This window comes from Natator depressus, chromosome 23 (genome assembly GCF_965152275.1).
Source record: "Natator depressus isolate rNatDep1 chromosome 23, rNatDep2.hap1, whole genome shotgun sequence".
Taxonomy (NCBI): Eukaryota; Metazoa; Chordata; order Testudines; family Cheloniidae; genus Natator; species Natator depressus.
This window is the reverse complement of record NC_134256.1, coordinates 20,320,804-20,331,325: the sequence shown is the minus strand read 5'-3', so window position 1 is coordinate 20,331,325 and position 10,522 is coordinate 20,320,804. Positions and strand designations below refer to the sequence as shown.

The 10,522-nt window shown below is 65.2% G+C and overlaps 2 protein-coding genes across 2 annotated transcripts in view; one reads left to right on the top strand and one right to left on the bottom strand.

Moving 5' to 3' along the window:
• The window catches only part of TNNT1 (troponin T1, slow skeletal type), a 94,933-nt gene that overhangs the window by 17,150 nt on the left and 67,261 nt on the right, over positions 1-10,522 (top strand). The gene's annotated exons all lie outside the window — the stretch shown is intronic.
• On the bottom strand, positions 4,057-8,794 carry TMEM150B (transmembrane protein 150B). The gene is made up of 7 exons (XM_074937826.1): positions 8,668-8,794; positions 8,114-8,187; positions 7,737-7,796; positions 5,858-5,925; positions 5,231-5,358; positions 4,843-5,020; positions 4,057-4,452 (listed from the first exon to the last, which is right to left on the bottom strand). Exons 2-7 carry the CDS (start codon positions 8,176-8,178, stop codon positions 4,253-4,255), a joined length of 699 nt encoding a protein of 232 aa, XP_074793927.1. The 5' UTR covers positions 8,179-8,187; positions 8,668-8,794; the 3' UTR covers positions 4,057-4,252.

The window sequence follows — 10,522 nt, the reverse complement described above, 5'->3', positions numbered from 1 at the left end:
GAGGGAGTGGATTGGTGGATTTCGTTACCCACTCCTCCGCTTCCCCCCCTTCCCTCGTTCCCACGACCCGCTCCCCGGTTCGATGCACCCCAGACCTTGGCTGGCTTCTTCCCAAACTGCTTTCGTGGGGACCCCCCGCCCCCCTGCTGTGGTGACACAAGGCGGGAGGCTTGGTTCCCTGCGCGCGTGTGGACGCCCCGACGCCGGATCAAAGCCCCGTCCCGCCGGTCCCGCACGGGGGGCAGGGGCGGGGGGGAGCGTTTCTTCTCCCGCCCGGTGAAACTCTGCCCCAGCTCCGGAGCCAGGCAGGGAGGGGCCCGGCGCTTCCCCCGCGGGGTCGCCGGGGCTCCCTCCCCGCTGGCTCCCATCGGCTTCCGCGGTGGATCCGTGGAAAGAAGGGAACCGACGTCGCTGGGGGCCTGCTGGGTCCCCCTCCCGCCTCGCTGGGGCCGACGCCGCCCGGGGGCGCCGTTTGCACCGTCGCACAAAACGACGCGGGGGGCGGGGGGAGCCGCTGGTTTCCGAATGACGGCGGCTGTTGGGAACCGATAAGCCATTAAACCCCACCGGCCCCGGTAAACGCTCAGAAGGCAGAGGAATAATACTGGGCTTTGGCCGCGTCTTTCTTCCTTCGCCTTGCTGTCAATTCCGACGCGCCTCTTTTGCAGGCGGCTGCAAATCGAAGGCTCCCGAGTTTAATGGTCCCTCTCCGGGGCTGGGCCACGGCAAAGGGGCCTAGGCCTTGGGTGCGCGGGGACCGGGTCGAAATTCGTTTCGTTAAACCGGAGTGAAACCCCCTCCCTGCTCCCGAGTGTAGACGCGCTTCACCCGGCTTCATAGCAGCATGGATCCACCTTCAAGGATTTCTGGGCGGGGAAAGCAAAGATCTGCCCCACTTCCAATGGCATTTGAGTCACTAGCTGGCCAGAGAGGTGTCGATTTGGGGGAGCGAGCGACTCGCCCAGCGATTCGGGCCAGGTTCAGATCCGCCGGCTGCCGGATTCCTACCCGGGACCGGAGCTCGGGTCGTCCGGCTCCCGGCTGAGCACGCGCCCAGCCCGGGTCTAGTGAATGGTTTGTACAAAGGGGAACGGCTCCCCGAGCAGCCAGGGGCCCTGGGCTGAGCTGGGGAAGATCCCAGGGCCAAATCATAGGCTGGAGTCGTAGGAGGGTAACGCATCACGTCGCCGGTCACAAAAGGAGCTCCGCCTAGGCCGGGAACGAGAGTCCTTGCCGAACCCATGTGCCCTGAGTGCGTGTAGACTGGGCTGAATCGGTTTTGTTAAACTGGAGTGAAACCCACTCCCAAGTGTAGACACGCTTCACAGCAGCCATGATCCACCGTCAATGATTTCTTACCCAGCGTGAACAGCAACCCATTTGCCCCACTCACCCCGCGCCCCCTTCCGGGGGGCTGAAAGCCAGTTTGGACTGGAGTAGTCGGCCCACGTAACTTTTCCGTGCAGACCAGGCCAACCTCAGACAAAAGCGTCCATGCTTAGGGGCTAACCCAGCCTTAGGCGGCTCTTGTTAAGGACACCCCCCCACTACCCCACCCGGCAAGGGAAGCCGCTAAACCAGATTGAAACCTGGTTAAAACCCAGGCTCAAAGTGGCACCAAATCAAACAGGTTTAGCCCATGGCAGCACCACTCCTGCCCCGCCCTGGGGCAAGGCTGGGGGGGGGCTTTTCCCCGCTCCCTAGCTTGAGGGGGTAACCGGCCTGGAAAGGCTGGCAGGGCAGTGTCCGCCAACCCCACAGCTTGGGGGGCATCCGCTCTCACCTTCGCGCACACACGGTCAGGCGTGGGTTCTGAGCCCTGGCTACAAAAGGTGATGGAAAATGGAACCAGATTTAAACTAAAGCGATCTGAAGCTGGTTAAGAGCATTTACATGGGGGCATAGCCAGAGCAAAAACACCGAGCCATCCAGGAGCAGCTCAAAAAGGAAGATGCCCCCCCACCTCCACTTTTCCCTCTGCCAGCCCCTGCTGCCCTCTGCGCCGATTCCCAACATGGACCAAACCGGACCCGATGTCCCAGACTGCTCCCGGCCCCCCGGATTCCCTTTCAGCCTGGGATCAATCATGAGACACGGTCCCTCTGGCGTGGAGCGCAGGGACCGTTCAGGACAGGAAGTGAAGGACAATCCGCCTTGGCTTGCATCAGCTTCTGGGAACTGCTTCTCCAGTGGGCCAAAACCCCAGGGCTGGGCTAGCAAGGGGCTGTGGGTGGGGAGCAAGGGGCACCGGCAGGGCCGGGGGCTGCAGGGCGGGAGCGAGGGGCACCGGCAGGGCCCGGCTGGCAGGGGGCTGTGGGTGGGGAGCAAGGGGCACCGGCAGGGCCGGGGGCTGCAGGGCGGGAGCGAGGGGCACCGGCAGGGCCCGGCTGGCAGGGGGCTGCGGGTGGGGAGCGAGGGGCACCGGCAGGGCCGGGGGCTGCGGGGCGGGAGCGAGGGGCACCGGCAGGGCCGGGCTGGCAGGGGGCTGCGGGGCGGGAGCGAGGGACACTGGCAGGGCTGGGGGCTGCGGGGCGGGAGCGAGGGGCACTGGCAGGGCCGGGCTGGCAGGGGGCTGCGGGGCGGGAGCGAGGGGCACCGGCAGGGCCGGGGGCTGCGGGGCGGGAGCGAGGGGCACCGGCAGGGCCGGGCTGGCAGGGGGCTGCGGGGCGGGAGCGAGGGGCACTGGCAGGGCCGGGCTGGCAGGGGGCTGCGGGGCGGGAGCGAGGGGAACCGGCAGGGCCGGGCTGGCAGGGGGCTGCGGGGCGGGAGCGAGGGGAACCGGCAGGGCCGGGGGCTGCGGGGCGGGAGCGAGGGGAACCTGTGGGTTCGCTGGGTCTCCCAGCTCCAAAGGAATCCTGCAGCCCCCTCGGGCCGGGTCAGGCGGCTCCCCCCCACATCGGTGCCCCCCCCCCCCGCCCCCGGGCGACCCTGGTGGGAGCTGGGCTGCATGCTGCCTGCGAGCGCTGCCCCCCCCCCCGTGTCTCTCGCTCTGTGCCACCCCCGCTCTCTTGGGGTCAGTAATGCTAAAAAAAAACAAAAATACAAACAGAAAAAACTGACCAAGAACCACCCCCCCCACGGGGGGGGCCTCACACCATTTGTCCTCCCACCCCCACCCCGCCTGGACTCAGACATCCCAGTCCCAGCCACTCCCTCCAGGCCCCCTCCCCCACCACCGCCCCTGATGTCCCCCAGCCCCCAACTCTCTATTTGCTGCCCCCCCCCAAATTTCCCTCCACCCCTTCCCACCCCTCCCAGCCTCCCCCCCCCCACCCCAATCACCCCAGGGGGCTACAGTAGTTTGTTCCTCCTTTCCCCCCCCACACACTGCTCACTTTCAACCCCACTCAGCCCCCCACATCCCCAGTCCAGCCCCCCCACAGCCCTCAAACTCCACCCATCAGTGCCAGCAAACCCAGGTACCCCCAGCCGGGTGCAAACCCCGGTGTGAGGAATCTGGGGAGTTGGCGGGGGGGGGGGGGGAAATGGAGCCCGGGGCCTTTCCCCTCTAGGGGCGCCAGCTCCCCCCGGCCTCACGGGTGCTCCGGGTAGATGAACCAGACAGACAGTGATTGTGGGGCGCTCTCGGGGTGCAGCCCAACCTGCTGGTCTGTATCTCTCCCTCCTCCCCCAAAAAACATTTGGAGATGAGAGGATTGTAACCCCCCCGCCCACCGGCCTTTTCTCATCAGCCCCCTGCTGATCAGAGAACCCAGGAGTCCTGGCTCGGAAACCCCCCCCCCCCAACCACAAGACCCCACTCCCCTCCCAGCGTCAGGGGAAGAACCCAGGTGTCCTAGCTCTGGCTAGCTTCCAACCCCCCGTTCTGAGCAATGCCCTGCCCCCCCCCGGGCAGAGTGGGGTATGGGGGGCAATTTCTGCTCCTTCCCCCACCCCAAGCTCTCGGTGCTGGGGGGGCAGGGCCAGGCCCCTTCCCCATCCAAATGTGACATAGGCACCAGAGCTGAGAAATCCCACATTTATTACAGCCCGGTCTGGGGGGGGGGGGGGGTGAGACCACTTCTGTCCTGGGGGAGGGGGGAAATAAGGGGGTCTGTGAACATTCCCCCCCCCCCACACACACACAAGAACCGTGGCTCCCCCAGTTTCGCTCCCAGCCGCCAGCCAGCCCCCAGCGCTGCAAGCTTCCCCCGCCAGCAGTGCCCGCAGCAGGGGGGGTGGAAGCTGGGGGTGGCCATCCAAGGGTCCCTGCCCCAGAGCCGTGGGGGGCACAGTCCGGGTGGGGCCGGGGCTAGAGCGCCAGGGTCTGGGTGGAGGCGGCGCCCAGCTCCAGGGCAGGGGGGGGCGCCCGGTGCTGCAGCCCCACGGAGCAGGACTCGATGTGCCGGAAATCCACGGCGAAGAGGCCGAAGAGGAGGAAGAGGATCAGGGCCAAGGTCCATTCGCAGGCCGCGGCTTCCGACCTCAGCCCCAGCCCGTGCAGAGCGAACACGGAGCCCGAGTCAAGGGGCCACGGCTGGGCAGTGCCCCCCACGCCCGACCCACAGCCCCGGCCACCCCGGCCCTGCCGGTGCCCCCCACGCCCGACCCACAGCCCCGGCCACCCCGGCCCTGAGCTCCCCGCAGCCCTGCCGGTGCCCCTCACGCCTGACCCACAGCCCAGGCCACCCCGGCCCTGAGCTCCCCCCAGCCCTGCCGGTGCCCCTCACGCCCGACCCACAGCCCTGAGCTCCCCCCAGCCCTGCCGGTGCCCCCCACGCCCAACCCACAGCCCCGGCCACCCCGGCCCTGCCGGTGCCCCCCACGCCCGACCCACAGCCCCGGCCACCCCGGCCCTGAGCTCCCCCCAGCCCTGCCGGTGCTCCTCCACGCCAAGGATACTGGCCACAAGCAGGGCCGTGCTGCCCGCACTGAGACAGAACCGGGTTGGTCCGATCCAACGCCCGCCAGGATGCGGCTTCACCCGTTTGGTCAGCGCGGCCTGGACCCAGAAATAAACGACACCCACGACGAAGGCCAGAAACGCCCCAAACAAGTGAGTCTCCAGCTGGTTACTTTGCTGCCAGGGCAGGAAGGGAGCAGGTGGGATTGCGCCCCCCGCAGCGCCCTCCCCCCCCCGCTGGGCTCCCCACGCACAGCTTCCCCCCCCCAACCCCCCTGGGCTCCCCTCCCTCTGACCAGTGTCCCCTGCTGGGCTCCCCTGGTTCCCCCACACAGCACCCACAGCTGAGCCTCCCCCCCCCCCCCGCAGTGCCCCCCAGCACCGTACCTGGAAGTTGCCCACGACAGAGGCCCCTAGGGCACAGAGCAGCCCCAGGCAGAGGCCGGCCGTGTTCAGGGCGCAGGGACACCCCCAGGCCCGAACCTGCTGGAACCGCAGGTAGCTGATCAGGATGACTGGGAAGGGAGACAGCCCAGGTCAGAGGGGCCGGTGCCCCCTAGAGGGGAAAGGCCCCGCGCCCCATTCCCTGCCCCCCGAGCCAGCCAGTCCCTGCCCTGGGGCCAGACGGGAGCCGGCGCCCCCTAGAGGGGAAAGACCCCATGACCCATTCCCCGTCCCCCGAGCTAGCCAGTCCCTGTCCCGGGGCCAGACAGGAGTCGGCGCCCCCTAGAGGGGAACGACCCCGCGCCCCATTCCCTGCCCCCCTGAGCCAGCCAGTCCCTGTCCCAGGGCCAGACAGGAGCCGGCGCCCCCTAGAGGGGAAAGACCCCGCGCCCCATTCCCCGCCCCCCTGAGCCAGCCAGTCCCTGCCCTGGAGCCGGATGGGAGCTGGCGCCTCCTAGAGGGGAAAGACCCCGCGCCCCATTCCCCGCCCCCCTGAGCCAGCCAATCCCTGTCCCGGGGCCAGACAGGAGCCAGCGCCCCCTAGAGGTGGCTGGTTGCAGGGTCACTTACCCAGGAACGCCCCCATGTTCAGCACTTGACCGAAGATGCAGCTCTGGGGAGGGTCGGATCCGCAGGTGCTGGGAAAGAGGAGAGAGACCAGTGTTTTCCTGGGGAACTGAAATGGGCGGCAGGGGGGGCTGACAAGGGGCGAGACCATGAGGGCGAAGGTGGGCTGGATGGCACCATAGTAAAAACCGAAAAATGTCAGGACGGGCAGGGATGCAACCCCACGCGCTGAGCGTCCCCCGCCTCTGGTCGCCAGGCGCTGGACGGCAGGGGGTGGATCGCCCCACGAGTCCCTGTCCTGGTCGTTCCCTCAGGGCCACCCTGCAGTGGCCGCTGTCGGCAGACAGGACACTGGGCTAGAGGGACCATTGGCCTGACCCAGTCTGGCCGTTTTGACCGGAAAATAACTAGAATAATCAGAAAGTTGAGTCCAGACACTCCCCAAGATAACGACCTCTTGAGCTAGGGACGGGGTGGGAGCACGTCCGTGGCCAACAATGCTCTGGCCGCTGCTTGTCGGGCCGCCGTTCACTGCCCCGCTCCGTCCCCGGTGGCCCTGCGCCGTCACCTTGTGCTGCCACCGGGACCCCTGCGAGTCGGGCTCTCGCCGTCCCGTCCTGTCCCCCCCCCGGTGCTCAGTGATTTCAGCTCTGGGGGGGTGGGAGGGAAATCTGGCTGCTGGTGCGGGCGGGGGCGTCTGCTCCACAGAAACACCGTCCCACAGCGGGTCTCCGCACTTAGAGCGGAGTATCTGCGATTTCAGCTTTAGCGGTCACGTCAACCAAAAGACGCTCAATGGAGCCTACTATCTGAAACAGGAGCAGGTCAAATAGCGCCCACCCCACCCAGCAAAACACCAGTGCCCCCCCCCCCCCCCGCGCTAGGATCTGGCATCCAAACCTCCTGCTTAGCGGGTGACTGGGGCTTAATTCCTAAGGCAAGAGGTGCCGGGGCTCACGCAAGTTTGTTACTTTCATAACGGAGGAGACAAGCCCGGAGGCCCCAGGGCTACACACGGCCGGGGGCTCAGCCCTGGCACGAAGGAAGCCCAGAGGGAGACCCCCGCGTGCAGGCAGGCTAAGGACAGCTCTGCTGCCCTTTACTCGGACAGTCAGGAGAACAAGTCATGACCCCCCACATTTAATACTCGGGCGATTTGTAACCAACACCGGCCAAAATCGATCACGCCCACAGCTCAGCTCTGGCTGCCGGACGCCTCGGCGGAGCCGGTGCCTTCGTGTAAATACCGCCTGGCCCTGAAGCCTTTTCCACCCACCCCTGGCTCATCGCGAGCCGTCGGGGGAGAGCTGGCGCAGACCTGGCTCATAAATCCTCGGCTGAAATGAGCAGGCTGGCCAAGACAGCCCAACTGAATGGGCCGACGTTGTCTTACATCACGGCGGCGGGAGGCGGCGAGTCCTGGTTCAGACTTTTCCAGCCCCTTCTGCTTTCTCTCAGACACTGGGTAGGCTTTCGAAGCCTGGATTCAGGTTTCAATTTCCATTCACATTTCCAACCCACGACTAAACTGGCAACACGGCATGTCACTGGGGGGAGGAGGGCGGCAGGGGGTCTGGGGAAATCCCTGAGAGAGACCCCAATAGGTACAGCCGGGCTCTGATCCTGCCCGACCACCCGCTGCCCTGGTGGCAGGGGGGTGTGTGCTGAAATCAGAACCCAGCCCTACCCCCAGTGCAAACAGGAGTGACTCCAGATTGTCCCCGGGGGCTGAGATCATAACCCAGCCCTACCCCCACTGCAGTCTGGTGTGAATCTGGATTGTCCCCTGGGGGCTGAGATCAGAACCCCGCCCTGCCCCCAATGCAAACAGGAGTGACTCTGGATTGATCCCGGGGGTGAGATCAGCATCTGACCCACCTACCTGATATACGGGAACATGACTGTGACGTTCACAGACCCGTTGGCCACGGACATGGTGTATCTGTGGGGAACAGGGGTGTGTGTGTGACCAAGCTGGCCCCCGAAGGGAAGGGGAGCAGGAGCCGAGGGCCTCAGAGTCACCCCATCAAACCCCCTCCTCAGCGTCCTCCCTCTGACCCATCTCCTAGAGGGGACAGGCCCCATACCCCATTCCCTACTCCCTGAGTCAGCCAGCCCCTGCCCTGGGGCTGGATGGGAGCCAGCACCCCCCCCCCCCGGAGGGGAAAGGCCCCATGCACCGTTCCCCACCTAAGGCAGGCAGGGAGCCCCAGGCAGAATGGGGGGGGGACTCATCTACCCCCCATACATGTTACTTACACCACCCAGAAGCCCACGGTGCCGCAGATGGCCAGCAGGATGGGGAGCAGGGCCCAGCCCCACATGGCAGAGACCTAAACAGTGGAAAGGGGGTGAGACACTGGTGAGGGAGGAGAGCCCCCACCCCCCATTCCTTCCCTCTCCAGAAGGCTGGGTTCTCTCCCCCCACCAAAGAGAGGCTGCAGCCTGGGGGAGCCCTTTAAAACACCCCCCACCCTAGCCCCCTCCCACTATTTAAAGGCACAGGATGCCTCTAATGTCCCTCCCCCACATGCAGGAGGGTCAGGGTTGCCCCATGCTGCTGCCCTGGGGAGGAGGGAGTGCTGGGGGGTCTCAGAGACTCCTGGCTGGGGTGTACTAAGGAGCAAGAAATATCTCTCCCCACCAGGATCTGGGCTGGAGGAGGCTCTATCCCAGCCCCCCTGTGTTGGGTCTAGGGGTTAGAGCAGCGGGGGCTGGGAGCCTGGGTTCCTTTCCTGCTGCGACCACTTCTGACCTCAGCTCCCCGGCGCAGTGCCTCAGTTTCCCTCACATGAGATTGGGCTGATACATACCTACCCCTCTGAGCCTCTGTCACAGAGACATCTCCTGAGCTGCCCGCCCGGCTTCTCTGCTCCCGTGTGTGGCTGGGGCCACAGGGGCCCTGTCACTTGGCATGGCCCCACCCCGGGGACAGAGAGCAGCCCTGGGAGCTGGCTGGGGCCAAAGTGCACGTTGTGGAGGGTTGTACCTGGGAGGGCTTATCCACGGGGCAGGGGGGCAGGGCTCACCCCGACCCAACACAGGGGGGCTCTGCGCCCACAGCCAGCCTCAGACTCAGGACTCCTGGGTTCTTTCCCCGGCTCTGAGAGGGGAGTGGCGTCTAGAGGAGGGGGGCTGGGAGCGAGGACTTCTTGGCCAGAATCCCCCCAGGGATTTGGCTCCCCCACCCAGGCCTGGAGCCAAATCAGAGGCGGCGCCCCCTCATGGGGAAAGACCCCCGTATCCCGCCCCACAGTCAGTCTGCCCCCAGCAGATCCCTCCCCCGACAGCCCCATCTGGGACTCACCAGCGGTTCGGGGTGGTCGGGGGTCACTCGACAGCAGGCTCCATCCAAGCCGAGCCCGGTCGGCTCCCCAGGGAGTCTGGGCCAGGGTGTGAGAGTCCTCTGACAGCTTGTTCCTGCTGACGTCCGGAGACCTTGGCCTGGCCATATCCGCTGCCTGGCCTGCAGGCGTCCCGGAGCCAGGAGTGAGTTTATACGGGGACCCAGAGGTGCGACTGCTTCTGGGGTGGGGCACAGGGGCTAGTTATCCAGGGACCCCCCTCGCCCGGCTTAACAGATGCTCCCCACCCTAGACTGTTCCGTACCCGTCTCAGCGTGTGGCTCTGAGGAGTCTTCCTCCCCTGCACCCGGTTTGGTTCCCCTTCCCACCTCTGAAACCCCCTCGCTTGGATTTAACCGCTGGTGAAGGTTTATGTTTACCTAGGGCCTACCAAAACTCAAGGCCCGAGAGGGGCTTGCGCGATGCCGACCCGCTTGTCTTGTTTTGAGCCCGTTTCCTTTTTCTTTTTTATTTAAAGCTTGAGAAATATTCATGAAGTGTTTACTGTAGGGCCTACAAAAACGCAAGGCCTGTACGTGCCTGAGAGGGGCTGGTGATAAAGTTGCTTGGCCTTGGACCCAGGGGCCCCCTTTTCCATTTGCCTGTGTCTATCTTTATTTACACCATGAGGAGTGGCCAATATGTTTGCCAACTGTTTATTGTAGTGCCTATAGGAACTCTGGACTCCTGTGCACTTGAGTGGGCTGTCAATAAAGTTTTGTTGAGACACCCCCCCCACTAGTAATTCACGTGGGCTACCTGGGTAACAATAGATGATTGGCAGCTGTTAGAGCCAATAAACAGAGGCAGTGGGCCAATCAGTGAGGAGTATGGGCGGGCTTGCGGCAGGGTGTGACAAAGCGTAGTGATTGCCAGATTGACTGTCCAATAGAATAAGAAGAACTAGGACCAATCAGAGAGGACACTGGAAGTACGGGGATGATCGACAGGGGCATCGGCCAATGGACGCTGGTAGAGGCCGCGAGGCGGTCCTTTCTCGGTGAGTGGGCGGGAGTGAGATTAGATTGATAGCTGTGAAAAGCAATAGATCCCGGAGATGCTAAGAAAGGGACCAATTGGTCTCCAGAGGGCAGGAACACAGGATTGGCACCCGAGTAGTCCAATAGAATGCGGCTGAGGAGCGGGGCGGGTGGTGGTTGCGTGCCAGGAACCCAATGGGGAGAGAAGGGGCCGGACGAAAGATTGACAGACACCGGGGCGCGCCCATGGAAAGAGTGGAAAGCCAGGCGGGCGGGACGAGCGGGTGACAAACACGGCGAACGCCCAACGGCCGCCGGCGGGTGGAGGCGCGGGCCGCGCGGGC